This window comes from Camelina sativa, chromosome 20, assembly GCF_030686135.1.
Source record: "Camelina sativa cultivar CO46 ecotype springtype chromosome 20, ASM3068613v1".
Taxonomy (NCBI): domain Eukaryota; kingdom Viridiplantae; phylum Streptophyta; class Magnoliopsida; order Brassicales; family Brassicaceae; genus Camelina; species Camelina sativa.
In genome coordinates, this window is record NC_141899.1 from 3,434,311 (window position 1) to 3,453,655 (window position 19,345).

The window sequence follows — 19,345 nt, forward strand, 5'->3', positions numbered from 1 at the left end:
TTTTGTTTTTCTAATTTGTTGGGAGATATTTTGGGCCACTCTTTTCTCTAATGTACCCCTTAAGCCCTAAAATTGAGTTTCCTACAAAACCTTTTATACCCTAAATTTACCGACGGCGGGAACTTGGAAGTTGACAAAGCCTTACAGTTGAAGGCATACACGCTCTTCCTTCATCTTTCTCTTCCATCTTTTCTGGGTCTTCTCGTTTCCATGAATTCCGATGGACCCAAATCCGGTAAGAAGAGACGGGAGCTTCGCGCTAAACATTTGAAAAAGCTCACGAGTGACCAGGAAGATGAGTCGGTAAAACAAGTCAAGGACAACAACAACAACAACAACAATAGAGGTCCAAAGAGGGGAAGAGAAGCCCAATCTGATGATGTTGATGAGCCTCTTATAAAGAAAGCAGCAGCTTCTACTAAGCCTGTGGAGGAGGCTCAAATTCCTAAAACGTCAGATTCTTATTTGTCTAAGACAAGGTACATTCTTTGTTTAACTAAAGAGTATCTTATGAACTCTCTTAGTAGCAATTGTATATTGAAGAGGGTACAATTTAGTCTCTTTTTGTGTTATGCAAGTGAGGAGATTGGTTTAGAGCTATTCTTCTGTATGTGACTTGCTCTGACCATATACATTGCTGTTTGATTGAGAATACTTTTTATGGTTTTACAGATTCGATCAGTTCCCTCTGTCTCCTTTATCACTAAAAGCAATTGCGGATGCTGGATTTAAGACAATGACTGTTGTACAGGAGGCTACTCTTCCTCTCATTCTCAAAGGTGAACTTTTCTTTCATTCTTGTTGGAGTTTCTTTTAAGGCAAAAAGAAAACATACGCATGGTTGGAAGATTTCTAGTGGAAGATGTCTCACAAGCTTGAAAGAAATTCAGAAAATTTTGCATCTTTCTTCCGGATGGCTCATATTTTGTCATGACTTAACATTTTGAAGCTTGGCTGATTGTTTATTGTTCCTCTAATATGTTTTTTTTCTTAACTCCTTGGTTTTTCCAGGTAAAGATGTCCTAGCCAAGGCCAAAACAGGCACTGGGAAAACTGTTGCATTTTTGGTGAGACATTCTACACTCTTGAGTTCATGCGTTTAAGTTGGTCAGATAGGATTTTATCAGGCCTTCAGTGCGATTTGTTCTTAATGTTGATGTTTATATTGAAGCTTCCATCAATCGAAGCTGTTATCAAATCTCCTCCTGTAAGCCGGGATAATAGGCATCCCCCAATTATTGTGCTTGTGGTATGCCCTACTCGGGAACTTGCTTGTCAAGCTGCTGCAGAAGCAAACATCTTGCTGAAGTATCACCCATCTATTGGTGTTCAAGTTGTGATTGGAGGCACAAAGCTTCCTACAGAGCAAAGGCGCTTGCAAAAGAGTCCATGCCAGGTAAAATTTTCAATCTGTATTTATTTAAACTTATTTCTGAACAAATCTTGCATTGCCATTGAGCTGGACTTAGAAAATGAAACTTGTTATCTGACCATTAGAGTTGCATTTATTTTTTCTTCAAACTGATTTGGTTGTTCTTCACTAAAATAATATGAACTCATTATTTAAATGGCTAAGAATATAAATTAAGAAAGATATATTCAAAAAGAATGTATTTCGCTGAACAAGTTAGGATTGTTTCCAATCATAGGATATGTTCCTTGATTTAGCCTCTTATGCATTTACATTTTTTTGCATTTTTTCTCTTCCCTGTAGTCAAAGTAGCTGCAGAGATGATGATCTTTGTCTCTGTATATTTTTAAATAATAACATATTTGCACAATCTCAGATTCTCGTGGCTACACCCGGAAGGCTCAAAGACCACATCGACAACACGTCCGGATTTGCAACAAGGTTGATGGGTGTGAAAGTCCTTGTGCTTGATGAAGCTGATCATCTCTTGGACATGGGTTTCCGAAGGGATATTGAGAGGATAATAGCTGCTGTTCCGAAGCAGAGACAGACATTTTTATTTTCCGCCACAGTACCTGAAGAGGTAAGTGTCAGTTTCTTGCACAAAGACTCTCACTTTTGGGTTGGAATCTTGAATCGTGTTGTTTTGGTATTAAGGTCCGTCAAATATGCCATGTTGCTCTGAAACCGGATCATGAGTTCGTCAACTGTGTTCAAGAGGGGGCAGGGGAGACGCATCAAAAGGTAAAAGATTGCTTTTTCAAAAGTTCAGGTGAACGAATGGCCTGTATATGATTGAATGTTATTGGTTTCTCATGTCTGTTTTATCTCCCAGGTCACACAAATGTACATGATTGCATCATTGGATAGACATTTCTCGCTTCTATATGGTCTTCTGAAAGAACACATCACAGAAAATGTGGGCTATAAGGTAATATTCTTCCTCCAATGCCATTTTGAATCACCACTGTATATCTGGATTAACACAATCTCTTTGCTGTTGCAGATTATCATTTTCTGTACAACTGCTATGGTCACAAGATTGGTGGCTGATCTGCTTGGTAAGCTATGCCTGAACGTCAGAGAGATCCATTCTAGAAAACCGCAGAGTTACAGAACCAGAGTTTCTGATGAGTTCCGCAAGTCCAAGAGTATTATCCTTGTAACATCCGATGTATCTGCTCGTGGTGTTGATTACCCTGATGTGTCACTAGTCGTACAGGTAAACCATATAGTAGTTTTCCATGATAGAGTCGAACAGTTGCTACAAAGTTAGTCGTTTTTTACTGAAGTCGTTGTGTATATGTTGCTTTTGCAGATGGGATTGCCATCAGACAGAGAACAATATATACATAGACTTGGCAGAACTGGGCGGAAAGGGAAGGAAGGAGAAGGTATACTATTGTTGGCACCGTGGGAAGAGTACTTTTTATCTTCTGTGAAAGACTTGCCCATCACAAAGACTTCTTTACCGCCAATAGACCATGAAGCTGTGAAAAAGGTAAGCTTTTCAAATACTGTATGAATTTGTGACTCTACTGAACTTGGAAAGCCTTTCTCAAATTTAATTTGCTAGCAAGTAAGCAACCCATGAAAACCAGACTACTATACTAAACTGTATTGGGATGCAAGTCCCCAATGTTTAAAATATAGTTTTTAAGAGTATGTAACTCGAGTGAGCATTGATGAATGTGAGAAAACATGTTAAAAATCAGGTGCAGAAAGGGATTAGCCAAGTGGAAATGACGAACAAGGAGGCAGCATATCAGGCGTGGTTGGGTTACTACAAATCACAGAAGAAGATTGCAAAAGACACGACCAGACTGGTGGAGTTAGCTAATGAGTTCAGCCGCAGTATGGGACTTAGCACCCCTCCAGCTATCCCTATAAATGTTCTTGGCAAGATGGGTCTCAAAAACGTTCCTGGTATAAGAGTCGCTCCTGGTTTTGACAAGAAAAAAACAAATAGAAATTTTCGCTCCCGCTAGATTTTTTCTTAATGGTATGTTTTGTTTTCAAACTTTATTGCTTTCCCTTTGCTTTTGAAGGTATTCTTTACCTCTTGTTATTCTTGTAACACTTTGATTTTCTAATTATACAAAATCTATAAAAGTTACCTTCTTATGAAGGTATTTTTTGTAAGAAAATTATATTGCCATGTTCTTTTTTACAGGCTAAACAATTTTGGATTTCTGATTCATAGTATTTTTGGATTAATTTCTTTTCGATCACCTAAATTTGAATATGAGAGCTGACTTTTTTAAGTAATTCTGTAAATTCAAATGTTGAACTACCTAATGTACCTATGCCATCGAAATTATCGAACCTCAATCCTCAAAATCTCAACATCAATCAAAGAGATATAATCATATAAGTGACAACTTTTTGTAAACTGGTATATAAGGTTTAGCCTAATCGATCCAATTCTTCAGTAACTACAAAGCATAGGAATATAGCCACTAACCAAAATATAGAAGCACTTTAGAAATCGTAATAAAAACTTCTAATTTCCCCGGCAAAAAAGAAATAATGGAACCTCAGATTCAAAGAGTACTGAAAAGAAGGTGATGATGAATGGTAACAGTAAAAAAACAAAACCCAACACCATCTTTCTACTCAAGCTTTGCCTTTCACCATACCACCATAAGGCTATGCCTTTTTGTTGTAAACTGTAAAGCTCTACTAAACCCTAAACTGAGCCAAAAAAAAAAAAAAAAAAACAGAGAAGGCAAGCTGAAAATGGTAAGTTTGGCTTTGGCTGCAACTGCAACTACAAGCTTTTCCTATACAGAATTGAATTCTGCTACGTGTTTAGTCCTCTTTCCACTTGTTAACATATTTCAAGAAGGCACTAGCTGGATTTTCATGAAGTGGAGCTCTGACCCGGGTAGATCTCCTAACCACTGCTTCTTCCATTTCTATGTTGTGAGCAATGTCCTTCGTCCTCTTTTGTAGTGTAGAGCTGCAAATCACAAGTCATCGCCAGGTTTTAAAGCCATGACACATAAACAAGGAGACTTTGATAAATGTGGTGTTACTCTTCTACATGTGCATCAAAGTGAGGATAGAACAAGTGACCTGAATAATAAATAATGCAGATTATGCAGAAGAGAAGTGGGAAGCTATAACTGACCATATTCTGTCATAGAATTTATCTAGCTGTATATGTAATGACAGTTCCCTCTCTCCTTTGCGGTTTAGTGATCCCATCAATGCATCGAGCTGGATATAAAGAAACATACACAAAATTGAACAAGATCTATACAATCAAATGATCAAACAAGGAAATGAACCATGTGGATTGATGATACCTCTTCCTTGGAGGTATAATAGCCCCATTCTTTGGAATCAGAATCCTCAACAAATATCCTACCATTGCTTCGGAACCACCAGTACCTGTTGTAATCCCGATCTTTACCTAAGGGGTTTGTACGTATGACTATTTTCTCCATCTCTCGTTCATAATATTGTCTCTGCATGTAAAATAAAAAATTCACACTTGATGTGCATAAACAAAAAAGCACACACGTGCATATATGAAAACAACCACATATCAAAATAATCATGAGGGGAAGGACTCTTACCCTCTGTTCGGGCCCCCTCCTTTCCAAAGTTCCTTTCTCATCTTCACTTGCTGATTTTGCCTCCTGCTTCTTCACTGAAAATCCTTTCTCCTCCTCTTCCTCCTCTGCTCCATCCTCATCTTCCTCCCCCTTCTCCTCCTCCTTTGGTTCGATTTTAATACCCGTCATCTGCCTTTTGTGCTTTCTCAGATAGACATTCCCCATAAGCCTGTTACTACCATGAGAAAAATGAGCTCCTAAGTGATCTGAAGACCAAATGTTCTGCTAATGAGTAAATATGATATAAGCCGTACCTTTTCTCTGATTTTTCAAAATTTTCTGAAGAAACAAACCCATTCTCCATCTTGCTTCCCCCTGCAGTGCTCTCTTTCTTTTCGCTGTCTTCACTACTTTCTGTTTCTTGTGAGCTATTTTTCTTTATCTCCAACCTACTATTGTCTAAAACTCCATTAGATTCCTCGCCAGTTTTGGACCGTTCTTTCTCCTCTCTTTTCTGTCGGGCCTCTGTCAACGCTTCTTCTCTTCTAGCAGCTCCAAGGGCATGCCGTTGTTCAACAAGCTCATCTATTTCCCCCTTGAACATACTTGTTACAGTTATATGGTTCACTATTTCTCTTAAGATTTTCAATTTTACAATTGGGTCCAAAAGACCATAATGTCCCCGCCTAATCGTTCCAAGGTCAATGCACAAATCAGAAGCGTCGACTGATTCCAAGAAATCACAAAGATACTCTCCCCATGTGATCAATGTTATCTGAAATAAAGCAACAAGCAGGGCATCAAACACAAAGAAAACTAAAAATCACAAGATTGGCGACTTAATGTTGAATGCGAATAGCATATAACTGTGTGCCCAATTTTGTTAATTAAGGATGATTTCCATGAGACGAAGATCTGACCTTTGACTTGCGACTCCTTCTCTGCAAAGATTTGAAATTATCCCCACGTTCATTGATGAGGAACCGGAAAAGACAGGCATGCACCTCCATGATAAGAACCACATTACTTTCCTTGTGGCAGACAGCATTTTCGAAGTCTTCAAGAGAAAATCGCCATAGATGCAACTGTCTACCAAATGAGGTACAAAAGTCCCAGACCATAAGTAGATCCCCAACACAATCCATTGGAACACTAAAATCCCGCGAAAGAGAAGGCCGCTGAGTGATATCAGTGTCATCAAGATCAGGTGGCAACAGTGAATCTTCAATTGGATAATTGATAGCCTCTTCCTCAGACTCATTAACATCTGAAAAGAAAAAACCAGCGTATGGTAAAAAGATTCCTTTAAAAATTGCAAAGAAACTTTTGCCGAAACATTAGGAAACATTGAATTGGAAACGAATTGCAGAGCATCCATGCAATTATACCTCTATCTGTCTCCTCTGCAATCTGTTTACCATTTTCTGCTCTCTTTCTTTTTCCTTTTTCCCTTCCGGTTTTATCTTCCTATAGTTTAGCGATGAGACAAAACTGATAAGTACATCAACTAATTATTAGGCAATGCTACAACTTATTAAATGCTGATGTACTTTACTTCTACCTGCTTTCTTTGTTGAACCAGTTCTCCATTCTGAAAGACATATTTGTTCTGAAGTTCCTTGGGAATTTTTCTCGTGATATCATGTGCTTTAGCCAGATAATCATTTACTACCCAAGGTATACTGTGGCATGTGGAATCCCTAATGAAAGACTTCAGAAAGTTTCTACTAAATGGAAACTTCTTCCATGACAGATCCTCCCCAAACAGCACTGTGTTCTCATTTATTTCCTTATCTTTGTCAAGGAAGCCTACCTCATACTGAGGTCTACTATCCCCATCTGTTAATATCTTCAAGATTTTGCACGGATGCAGTTCCCCATCCTTTTTTCCATACAATTCTGCACCAGCGTAAAAGCAATTTTGCAACTCTGTCGCTATTTTGTCAGCAAGATCTTTCAATGACAGCGTACCTTTTCAAAATGGAAGAAAAAGAGTCAGAAGTAGTGGTCATAAAACAGAGATTTCGTGTATTAGAAATTTATCTTGCACTAACAAATTTCAAACAGTAAATAGGGATTGCTGATTCACAAAACTGACAGAAACACCAAAATGGTAAAAAGGCAGTCTTGATGCACAACCAAGGTGCACATCCTTAACTCCTTTCCCCTGACAGTGTAGTCTGTGTCAGAACCAGACATGTGACAGTAGTAAATGCAACCAACCGGTACCATTCTATGAATTATAGACTATAGAGGCACATCTAACTTTAAATGTGTGGCATTGAAACTCTCACAAGGTTCCGGGGTCCCAAGAAGATACAGACACTTTATGCTACAGCCCTCAATGTACACATAATTACAACTTAATAAAACAAGACTTAAACACACACGTGTCATAAGAATGAATATAACCAAGGAAGGAGTTCAAACTTACTGAATTGGATGATGCGTAAAGCAGGTGCGACTAGCTCTCTCGCCAGAGTTTGAACTTTCTTGCTTGCCAGTTTTTCCGAGTCTAAAGCCTCCTCGTAGGTCAAGGTAGTCTTACCAGTAGATTTACATGTCCAAACTCGCTTGCGGTACAGATTAATCCTCTTCAAGTACAATCTAATTTTATGTTAAGCAAAGCAAACAAATAGTTCTGACACGGACATGTGCACTGATACACATGAACAACCAAGCCTTGGAAGGATAATATGAATAAAGATTGTTCCAGAATGAAACACTGGGCACATAAGAAGATGGGAAATATTTGAAACATAAGTATAAAAACAGTCTCATGTTTTCCAATTCATAAATTGAAACAGAAATAGAAAAAGGATACTGATAATCTCTAAAAATCTCCTTTGTGAGACGAACTTGATAAACAAGTTCTTGAGGCTCCAAGTTATTTGGTGGCTCCAGTAGTCTATGTGACTTCTTTTTTAGTAGAGGCATCCTTCAAATGGCAAAACAGACCTACGGCATACATAACAAGGTGCCTATTAGTAATTATCATATTGGCTTTTCGTGAAATCATAGTTAGAAACATCAAGGAAACGTAGCAAAGAGCTCATCCACGCCAAGATGGGCAGGAATTGCATCAAAAGTGTAAACAAGTACATATATGTGGCAAAAATATGCAAATGATAGCACATAGTCCCAGGACACCGATTCTAATTTCAACTCTGATTTGACAAAGAGTCCATAGATTAGCAAGTGGGAACTTGAGAGATCATGTGAAAAAGAAACCCCAACGAAAAAAAGCTGAGAAAAGCAATGCAGTTACGGAGATAGCATTAAACCCTAGAACAATCGCAATCCCAATCGAATTAGGAAAAGATCTGAAACCATCGGACAAAATTCACCGATTACATACCAATTGAGAGCAATAATCGAACAAGCCAAGGAACCCATACGAAACCCAAGGAATCAAAACCCATACCCAAAGATCGAGATAACGAAATCACTATCATCCTACCCTAGTTTCGGAGAATCCCTAACGCGAAACCCCACAAGTTATACACACAACAACAACAATATAGCAGCCAAAAAAAGCAAAGCAAATGTGTAACAAACAAGAGACGAACACAATCACTGAAAAAAAAAACGTAAACGCAATTCGAAGCCGATACAACGAGAATCAAAACGAAGAAAGCGAAATCGCAGACGGCAAGAGGATCGATGTTCCCGCCACAAAGGATTAGAGAGAAGGGAAACAAGAGAGGGGACTCACAATCAAATCTTACGGAGAATGTATGAAATTGGGAATGCGCGTCGTCGAGAGAGAGAGGTGTCTCTTCAAGGAACGAACACCGCTGTTGAGATCTCCCTAGGTCCCCTCTCTCGCTCTCTCGGTCTCTCTCTCTCTCTCTCTCTCTCGCTCTCAGCTGTTTTGGTCGTCGTCCTTCCTTATGGGAAAGACGCTAAAAAAAAAAATACACTTAATACGCGAATTAGTGAATTAGCCTCTCTCTCTCACTTTCATTTATATTTTATTTTATTTTATTTTATACTATATGGTTTTTTTCATAACAGGTGTTGGTGATTTGGAGCCCTTAATAACTCTCTAGTATCTACTGTGTATTATATTGGGCCTTTAGCCCCTTTACTTACAAGGTCTATTGGGCCTTTAGTTCTTGAGAATTAGCCCCTTTATTAGGCCTAGAAGGCTTTACCATGTTTCTTTTTTTTTTAATCAGTCTTTTTATTCATGGCTTCACAACCAAAATAAGTTTGATTATGTGTTCTTATTTTTTTTGGTTTTCAAGATAGTATAAAAATTTGAGAAAATAAGATCTTATGTGAAATTCTGATTAATTTATGATAATGTCAATATAGTTTTATTTAAAATTAGTTTTTTTTTTTTTAATTTAAAATTAGTTGGACAAGTATTAAAATTATTATGTATGGGATTTCATCAATATATTTAAGATAATGTTAGTTTTCAAATATGAGATAACATTAGTTTTTATTTTTTTTTTCTTCGATAATTATTTTGTATTAAGTTATCATATTGGTATAATGCACAAATTATTTTGATATGAAAAGTATAAGAGTCTTACCGATCAGGATTAGTGCAAAAAAATAAATTACTTTTACTGTAATGTCATATATATAATTAAATTATATTGTAAGGTGAAATAAATGAACTCTATATTTGAATTTTAATATAAAAGTCAAATAAAATATAAAAACTAATATTTGAAAAACTACTTAAAGTTTCACATATTTGTTTATATCGGCGTGCAGGCCTAATCAAGTAGAACTAGGAAAAAGCAGAAGAATTAATTATGACTTAGCAGAGCAGCTAATCTGAGGAAAAATTAACCGAACCAAAACCAAAATTATAAACTTCTGAATCCCACATACCCTTATGAATCCGCACGGCTGTTCAACAAGGGGTGCATACGGTGGAAGCGGTGAAGGAATACGACGGCTATTCATGGCTGTTTTTCTTCCCTTTCACTTTTTCTTTTCCTTTTTTTCTTCCTTACGGCGTTGTCGCACCGCATTTAGAATATTAATAGGAGGTGTGGTAGGGTCGAAAGCCCTTAATTTTTGGGCCACTAGAAATTTAAGAAATTAAAACATGTGTTGTTAAATTTAAGAAATTTACCAAAACAGTTGTATATATCAATTAAAACATGTGTTGTTAAATTTTAACACAGTCAAAAGATTTTGTAACGTCCATTTATGTCTGTTAACTCGTGGTATGAATTCACCAACCGGTATATAAACGAATATTTTTTTAGACAAAATTAAATAAACGAGGTATTTTTCTTCCAATAAAAAAATACGAGGTATTAAACGTCCAAATAAAAATAGATGGCGGATTTTTCGGCTTTTTCCCTTTTTTTAATGAGTATTTTATTAATGGCTTCACCTCTTAGTCTGACTGAAAGCTAAAACAATCAAAATAAGTTTGATTATGTATTTTTTACCTAAAACTAAAATGGTGAAGCCTAAACCCTCCAACCATTATTTTGGTAAATTCCAAATGATGTTTGACCATAAATAGGAAAAAAACTTCAAATAACCTACCAAAAAAATCAAGTCATTGAATAATATTTTCTAGTGTAAAATTCACTGACCAATCATCAATCACGTTAGAAATCTTCCTCCAAAGGCAACCACTGACTGGTTAAGGGATGTATTTACACGGTCTGGACCAATTAAAAGAGGAGGAGTTCGAGTTTATAACCCTGGTTTGGTATGTGTTAAAGAAACCTACTAACCAGCATTTTTTTTTTTAACCCTTCTTGAGTTCTTCTTCATGGAAATACTGATTTGTGTATACTTGTACAAAACTAGTAGGACTATTGGTATGGTTTTGTGAAGTTTGTAATTAAATAATTTAGATACTCATATTTGAGGTTCACCAATGGAGGCGAAAAAACTAGTACATAATATAGTTAGTGTGGTTCTTAAATTAAACTAACACTAGGATATATCCCGTGCTTAAAGCACGGGTCAACATTTTTAAAAAAATTTATAATATAATAATAAAAATTATTGTTTTATTTTTTTTTAAAAAATATTTTGTTTGAGATAATATTTATTTTTAATTGTTATGTAAATCTATTAATCTATTTAAATACTAATTATTTTAGAATATTATAGTATTTTATTTTTGACGTATTATTACAGTTTTATATTGTTTATTTGTTTTATTTGCATCATATTTTGTGAAATATAAAATAGTAATTTTAATATTATAATTGTGAGTAAATAAAAGTTATTAATTTATCATCCATACAAATTTAGTTTTACCAACCCGCCAATGTGGAAATTAAAATACGCATTTTCATACATTGAGTAATATATCTTCTTTTAAAAAATTCACATCACAACATATGCAGAAAAAATATGCATTTTATTAATTATAAGTATTATATGAAAGTTCTAAACAATTTGTAAATAAAATAAAATAAGGATGATATGAGAACCATAATTTGAAATCTTAACAAAATCTTCGAATTTAGTTATTAAAAATAATTGTATTGTATACTTAGATATAAAATCTTAGTTTTTAAAATTCTGATTGGTTTATATATTTTTTAAAAAAAATAGTAATTTCGTCTATAATTTATTAGAGAGAGAAAATATTTTTTTAGATTTTTTTTAGATTTTTTAATATTTGATATGTGAGTGTTTTTTATTTTTAATTTAATTATATTTATTTAAATTAATTAATTAAGCTTAATTAATTTTTCTAATGGCAATTGAATGTAATTTTTAACACATTTTAAGGTTAGTTTCATATTTGTACTTTTCAATTAATATAGTAGGATTACATTTAAAAACTTAATTCAAAACTAACTAGTCTAATCAGAGCCGTGCGAAGGTTCAGAAGTATGAGAAGCGAACAAAAAAAAAATGCCTTTGTTTAAATAAAATAAAAACGTCTACAAAACTTAACCACTTCTGTCTCATAATAGAACTAATTAAAAAAACGAACTAAAACAAAAGTACTAATTCTTGAACATTTGTCTTCCCTTTTTCTCCACGAAATCGTGAACCAAGCTTTCAAAATCAACATCTCTAACCAGTTCTCTTTCGATAGATAAAATAGCTAAGTCACTCAATCTTTCTTGAGACATACTCGAACGAAGATATGATTTGATCAACTTCAGCTTTGAAAAACTCCTTTCAGCAGTTGCAACCGAAACTGGGATCGTCAACAATATTCGATAAGCAATGCACGTGTTTGGATAACAATCTTCAACTCTTTTCAAAAAGTCTAACACTTCAATAGGCCTTTTAATCTCTTTTGGTAACGCTTCTCTTAGAACTTTAAGTTCATAGAAAAGATCATTACCAACAACATCTGACTGATTTTCGTGAGTTAGATTATCTTCAAGATTAGCACAAGAAACCATCAAACTATCATCACTGGCTGATTGCAATTTTTCCAAATCAAACAAAAAACCGAATATTTGTTCGTACCTCTGAAATTGCTCAAATCTTGTCTCAAGTGAGTAGAGAGCTTGATCCATGATTTGGATGAAGTAGTCAATCCTAAAGCTCTCCTCGGGTGATAATGTCACACTTCCCTCGACATTTTCTGATTCTTCACCATAATGTCTTTTTCTTTTAATCACCCGCTTTGCTTTTCTAGGAAATACAGGATCAATCTCCAAAGATTCTGCAATTTCTTTAGCTTCTACTTTTGCTTTCTCAAAGCCTGACTCTCTATATTTTTTAAAATGAGAAACCAGCCCCTTCAGTTGAGAAATAGCTACATCAATGTTCATGTCTTCTGACTGCAAACTTTTGCTCACAATGTTAACAACAGATAAAAGATTATACCAAATAACCAAGGAAACTAAGAACTCAAAACTTCCAATTCCATGTGTTTCACTTATTGCAAGACATTCAGCTTCGCTCTGCTCTTTCGGGTCATCACTATTTTCAGCAATATACACTAACGCATTCATGATTTTAGGAGCCTGAAACCGTATTGCCTTAACGCTTTCCACATGGCTCTCCCAACAAGTGTGTGATAAAGCCTTAAGTGTAAGGCCATCCACGTGATCTTCAAATATTTTCCACCGCTTAACTGAGCATGAAAAGAAGTTATAAGTACGCTGAATAATCCCAAAAAATGAGATTGCCTTTGGAGAAATGGTTGCCATATCACAAAGCGCAAGATTCAAACTGTGACAACTACATGGTGTATAAAACGCCCTGGGATTTATATCAAGAAATCTTTTCTGTACTCCCTTATGCTTTCCCTTCATATTAGAGCCATTGTCATAACCCTGTCCCCTCACATCATCAATTTTTAAATCAAAAGCAGCCAAAACAGCTTGAAGCTCAAGAAAAAGTCCTTCACCAGATGTATCATCAACTTTTAAGAACGTTAAAAAATATTCTTCGATCCTCGTTGAAGTTGTTGAAACATCTACACATCGAATGATGACAGTCATTTGTTCATGATGACTAATATCTGGAGTGCAGTCAAGAATCACCGAGAAGTACTTTGCACTTTGAATTTTTTTGACAATCATACCTTTGATCTCATTGGCTAACAAAGCTATTAACTCATTCTGAATTCTGTTGCTGAGATAATGATTACGAGATACACCCTCTCTATATCTTCTTAGATGCTCAATCATCACAGGATCAAAATCAGCAATCATCTCTATAAAACTTAAAAAGTTCCCACAACCTTCTTCTCCAATTTTCTCGTTGCTTCCCCGAAACGCTAAATTTTGTTTAGCAAGCGTTTTTACCACAGTAATAATCCTAAGCAACACTTGTCTCCAATGAATTTTTTCTTTGTTGAGTTCATCTTGAGCATATTTGTCAATGGTCTGATTCTTCTGCAGCCTGAGATCTAGTTCAGCCCACTGTTTCATACACAACATGTGTTCACGACTAGATTCATGTTCTTTGAGCCTTCTCATAACATTCCTCCAATCACTAAAGCCCGTAGATGCCAATTGACTATTGTCACTGTGATTGAACAATTTACAACAAAAACAAAAGATCTTGTTCAAAGACTTCGAGTAAACTAGCCAACGTCGATCTTGTTTTGTTCCATCACCCATCTCTCTTGTATAATGCAAATGTGAAAAATGTCTCTTAAGACTATCTTTGGGAAAATTATGATCAAGTGGCAGTCTTTTTGATGGACCTTGTACAACCATAAAATCCCTCCACTCATTCCATCCCTTTTTGATGTTTTCCCAATTTCCAGGATCATATATGTCAAAAAATCCACAAGACTCCCTCAGATTATCACTCTTCTGATGTTCATTCTTATTCACATCATCTTCTTCATTCACTGCATTGACATCTTCTGGTTCAACACCTGCTTCTTCTCTTTGATACTCATTTATATTCTCATCCACTCCATCATCTCCAAGAACCACATGTTCTGTATCATTATTTTCTACTAATCCATCAGAAGGTGCAGGTTTTTTGAAGTACCTGAATAAAGCGTTCTCTTGAGATTTTGCTTGGTCATCTTTCATTTTTCTCTTTTTTCTGTTATCAGCTCCACAAGGTTGATCTTTTTTCTTTGAAGACATTGCTCTGCAGACTGCAGTAAAGAAAAAGCTTACAATGATTACGCTGCAATTTTATAAAAGACATTTAACCAAAGCAACAAAGTAAAATAGCAAACATTGGTGAGGAAACATTGAAGAAAAAATTTGTTACTGTGTTACCTTAGAATCAAGAGATGATGAAGCTTTAACAACGAAAGAGAAAAGAGCTATCAAAACTGAATTGTAAGTTTGTAACCCTAGTTGGCTAGTTGTTTGTTAATTAAGGGGAAGGTGCCGTCAAAAAAAACTTCAGCGTATGTCATATGTGTGTCTAATTCTTCTTAATTTTAACATATTAAGCCCATATTTAAATTAGATTGTAGACGGAGCCCATATTTTGTTTCTAATATTGTAAGAATCATTCATAAACCCATCTTTCCTATTTGTATTGTTTGCTTAGGGATAAACTCTATATAACCTTAATGAATATATGCCCCTAATTATTATTTTTTTAAAATTGGATGCCCGAAGCGGTCGCTTCATTTTCTATAACTGGTGCACGGCTCTGAGTCTAATGAGGAACCATAATTCAAAACTTAGAAAATCCATTTAGAGAAAAGAAAAGCTCTCCCCATTCTCGATGTGATTCATGAAACCATATGGAGCCGCTTAGAAAATCTCTCTTTTATTCATTAAACCAACAAGACACACACAATCATATGTCATTATTAAAAACACACACAGAAGAGATTTTAAAGCGATAATTTAGCAAACACACAAACGGTTTATCACACCCTAAACACACACAACATATCCCCTCAACATAATTTAGTAGAGCATATTGGACACGTAACATGATTGCCGGTCTTTCTTCTTGCATTATAAACCTGCCATTCCCAAACATACGGAAGAATGCAGCGTTTGTGGTACACTTGTTGGCAGAGAAACCCAATCACACTTTCAAGATGCTTCTCGTCGTTGAAATTGTACTCGTCTAAGCACAAAGCACATATGTCGACTTTATCGATCTCTTTAGCAATCTTGTCCCAACGACGACTCTGCCACCCTCTATCCACATGCAAAATCTCCGTTTAAAAAAAGGGCACATCTGTCGACTTTATCGATCTCTTTCAAGACCATATATATTTCCGTTGAAAAAAAAAGCATATCAACAAACCCAAAAACTTAATACAAAGAATTTTTTTGGTGTGAACTTAGTACAAAGATTAATGTCATAGTGTTGCTTTTTCTTCCATTTAATGGTTTTTCCACCAACCACCATTACCTCACAGTCTACTTCTTTTCATTCTCTTGTCTTTTTTTTTATTTATATCTCTTTAAGAACCACATAAACCAATTGCATATAACCAAAAGAAAATGGGACAAACTCAACAATGTAGGTTAAAGATTAATTTCATAGTGTGCTTCCTCTTCACATTTAATGGTTTTTCCACCAACTACCATTAATACATATACACACTTTTAGTCCCTTGCACATTAGCTTATTTTTCTCTATTTTTTTAATTCTCTATAGACTCTATGTTTATGTATTTTTTTTTTTATATCTTACAGATCTTTTTCACCAAACTCTACAAGCTAATATGACGGATGGAACGATGAAATCAATATTGCCAAAGTTTATGGTGCGGAAATCTTGTGTTCTCATGTAATGATCCTTCAAGGAATGGACCTGACAATGCCTCCTCCTTTTCAAGTTGAAGGGAAACAATTCCCTAAAGTCGTTTTTTGCTGTGGATGACTGACTGACTGACATGTAAGTCGAACAGACCATAAAAGAGAGTAAGTATGCACACTTTAGCGTTTTACCGTTACATGCTACAAACAACCGCAATCAATTCTTCCAAGCTATCAATGAACTCCCACGGCCGTAGGCAGGTCATGTCAATGACAACAATTGGGCCGGAATTGCTGATGCTTTACTCCCGACTCTATGGTCTGTTCAACTAACATGTCAGTTAGTCTTTTGCGGCAAAAAACGATTCTACGGAACTGTTTCCCTTCAACTTGAGAAAGCGGCATCATCGGATACATTCCATGGAATTGTTTCCCTTCAACATAAAGGCTTTACCAGGTGTTTTTTTTAATCAGTCTTTATTCATGGCTTCACCTCTTAAGTCAAATAGACTGAAATCTAAATGAACCAAAATAAGTTTGTTTATGTGTTCTTAACCTAAAACTAAAACGGTGAAGCCTAACCCTCCAACCATTATTTTGGTAAATTCCAAATGATGTTTGACCATAAATACGAAAAAATCTTCAAATAACCTACCAAAAGAGATCAAGTCACTGAATAATATTTTTCTGTGTAAAAAATTTCATTGACCGATCAAAATACCTAAAATTATTTCCACAAAATTGAAGACTGTGAAGCCTTAAAAATGTCCAACAAAAAAAAAAAAAAAAAAACAAGCAACTTTATTTTGTCAACGACAGAGAGAATATTAATTATTTGTTTTCATGAAGACCCGCCAAAAATATCTACTAAAATATCAATTTATTATAGTATTTTCTGGTCTAAACTTACAACGTTAATTTTCTTTATTTATTATTATTTTTCATTTTTCATTCACACTATTACCGCAAAACAACAACAACAACAACAAAAAATAATTAAATTCTTCATACGTGAATATATATACTACGGGGGAAGTACCAAACTCGTGTCGTGAATGACGACGAAGCCTCGAAGATTTACACATATACCACCTATAGCTACACGTAGTTTCTGTGTGGTAGTTGCCTCTATCCACCGGCCAAGATTTCGCCACGTCATCACTTCTTCCCTCCTTAAAACCACTTCGCTACTCACATTCTTTCAATTAACATATCCGCCATTGTTTCCGGCAACACAAACTGACTACAAGACAAAAGAAAAAAACAAACATGGAAGTCGAAAGAGTCCAAGACATCTCATCTTCTTCTCTACTAAACGAAGCAATCCCTTTAGAATTCATCAGATCCGAGAAAGAACAGCCGGCGATCACAACGTTCCGAGGTCCAACGCCGGCGATTCCGGTCGTCGATTTCAGTAACTCCGACGAAGAGAGCGTGAGGCGTGCGGTGGTGAAAGCGAGTGAAGAATGGGGGCTATTTCAAGTGGTTAACCACGGGATTCCGACGGAGCTGATAAAGCGGTTGCAAGACGTCGGGAGAAGATTCTTCGAGCTTCCTTCGTCGGAGAAAGAGTCCGTCGCTAAACCGGAAGGTTCCAAAGACATCGAAGGTTACGGAACAAAGCTTCAGAAAGATCTAGAAGGTAAAAAAGCTTGGGTTGATCATCTCTTCCACCGTATCTGGCCACCGTCTTGCGTTAACTACAGATTCTGGCCTAAGAACCCACCTGAATACAGGTAATTAAACCGAATTTTTTGTTAACCGGAGTTTAACCGTCGGTTCGTTCGAAATAACCGTTGTTGGTTTAGGGAGGTGAATGAAGAGTATGCAGTGCATGTGAAGAAGCTGTCGGAGACGTTACTAGGGATTCTATCTGAAGGATTAGGGTTAAAGCGTGACGCGTTGAAAGAAGGTCTCGGCGGAGACACGACGGAGTATATGATGAAGATTAACTATTATCCACCGTGTCCTCGGCCGGATTTAGCTTTAGGTGTACCGGCGCATACTGATCTCAGTGGTATCACTCTTCTTGTCCCTAACGAAGTTCCTGGACTTCAAGTTTTCAAAGATGATCACTGGTTCGACGCCGAGTATATTCCCTCCGCCGTCATTGTTCACATCGGCGATCAGATTCTGGTCTGAACTCTTTCTATAGATAGGCATATTTTAGACTAAAGTTTTCTTAGATGTTATTATTAGCTAGGGGTTATATATAATTCTTGTTATAAGTTTATAATTTAAATTTGGTAAAAAAGATTAGATTATAATTTGTAAATTATTTAAAATGGATTTAATTTGTTAATATTTCTGCAGAGGCTGAGTAATGGGAAGTATAAGAATGTGTTGCATAGGACGACGGTGGATAAGGAGAAGACGAGGATGTCGTGGCCGGTTTTCGTGGAGCCTCACCGTGAAATGATCGTCGGACCTTTACCGGAGCTTATCGGAGATGATAATCCTCCAATGTTTAAATATTTTGCTTTCAAGGACTACAGTTACCGCAAGCTCAACAAACTTCCTCTGGATTGAGAACAAAATATCAAAGAAACAAACAAGACTTTTTTTTTTTTTTTTTTTTTTTTTGTTAAACGTTAAATTTGTGGTTATGGAATAGGAAGTGGTCGTTATTGAGTTGTTGTGTTTCCCGGGATAAGAAGATGGTCGTGTCTCGTCTCTTGTTTCTGTTTTATGATTAAATAAAGATTACTTAAAACATCTAACACTACCATTACTGAGTACTACTACATTATGGTTTGATGTTGACATGTTTTGTTTATTGTGTTGCGAAGCCTTTGTAAGTTATGTTATGTCGGGCCATTTATAGGCATTGTAAAAAGAGTAGGTTTGTAAATTGTAATGTTTTACCTGTTACGGGAGACTTGGTGGTCACTATATGTCACATGCTTACAGCTATGTTATGATTGTAATCTATATAATTAATGAAACTTACATCTACCTAAAACGACACATGGATGTTGGGTTAGGACAAAAAAGGTTGTTCTAGTCTTCTAGAAACCAAAAGAAAAAGGTTGATAGAGAAAAATAAATAAAAGTCGGAAAATGAAAGATCTTCTCACGTCACATGCAAAAAAGAACGTAGCTGACGACTTATCCCACATGCAATAAATTGTCTTTGGTGTGCCAGTCATATCCTTGCTAATGGCACACCATAGACAATTTATTTATACATTATTATCCAAACAACCCATGGAAAGACTTCTCTAATCTCTAGTGGCATTCTTCCCTATCGTTGGAGTCTT

The 19,345-nt window shown here is 35.9% G+C and overlaps 3 protein-coding genes and 1 pseudogene across 4 annotated transcripts; 2 read left to right on the plus strand and 2 right to left on the minus strand.

Moving 5' to 3' along the window:
- The first annotated feature begins 49 nt into the window (after positions 1-49).
- Positions 50-3,558, plus strand: LOC147918432 (DEAD-box ATP-dependent RNA helicase 25-like). Its single transcript, XM_087506651.1, has 10 exons — positions 50-479; positions 673-779; positions 1,012-1,067; positions 1,172-1,396; positions 1,788-1,994; positions 2,069-2,155; positions 2,247-2,342; positions 2,418-2,633; positions 2,730-2,912; positions 3,127-3,558. Exons 1-10 carry the CDS (start codon positions 211-213, stop codon positions 3,397-3,399), a joined length of 1,719 nt encoding a protein of 572 aa, XP_087362777.1. The 5' UTR covers positions 50-210; the 3' UTR covers positions 3,400-3,558.
- A 333-nt stretch (positions 3,559-3,891) lies between these two features.
- LOC104769083 (uncharacterized) lies at positions 3,892-8,984 on the minus strand. 2 transcript variants are annotated; one of them, XM_087505706.1, is made up of 11 exons: positions 8,690-8,984; positions 7,799-7,932; positions 7,409-7,581; positions 6,536-6,945; positions 6,363-6,441; positions 5,895-6,241; positions 5,289-5,749; positions 4,996-5,203; positions 4,723-4,884; positions 4,545-4,633; positions 3,892-4,373 (listed from the first exon to the last, which is right to left on the minus strand). In XM_087505706.1, exons 2-11 carry the CDS (start codon positions 7,909-7,911, stop codon positions 4,223-4,225), a joined length of 2,193 nt encoding a protein of 730 aa, XP_087361832.1. In that variant the 5' UTR covers positions 7,912-7,932; positions 8,690-8,984; the 3' UTR covers positions 3,892-4,222. The 2 variants fall into 2 exon arrangements, with proteins under 2 accessions (XP_087361832.1, XP_087361831.1); XM_087505705.1 differs by having other exon boundaries at positions 4,996-5,209; positions 8,690-8,983.
- Positions 8,985-12,033: 3,049 nt separating this feature from the next.
- LOC109131363 (uncharacterized) lies at positions 12,034-12,473 on the minus strand (annotated as a pseudogene).
- Positions 12,474-16,995: 4,522 nt separating this feature from the next.
- Positions 16,996-18,800, plus strand: LOC104769085 (flavonol synthase/flavanone 3-hydroxylase-like). The gene is made up of 3 exons (XM_010493211.3): positions 16,996-17,821; positions 17,894-18,221; positions 18,399-18,800. Exons 1-3 carry the CDS (start codon positions 17,355-17,357, stop codon positions 18,612-18,614), a joined length of 1,011 nt encoding a protein of 336 aa, XP_010491513.2. The 5' UTR covers positions 16,996-17,354; the 3' UTR covers positions 18,615-18,800.
- Positions 18,801-19,345: the final 545 nt, after the last annotated feature.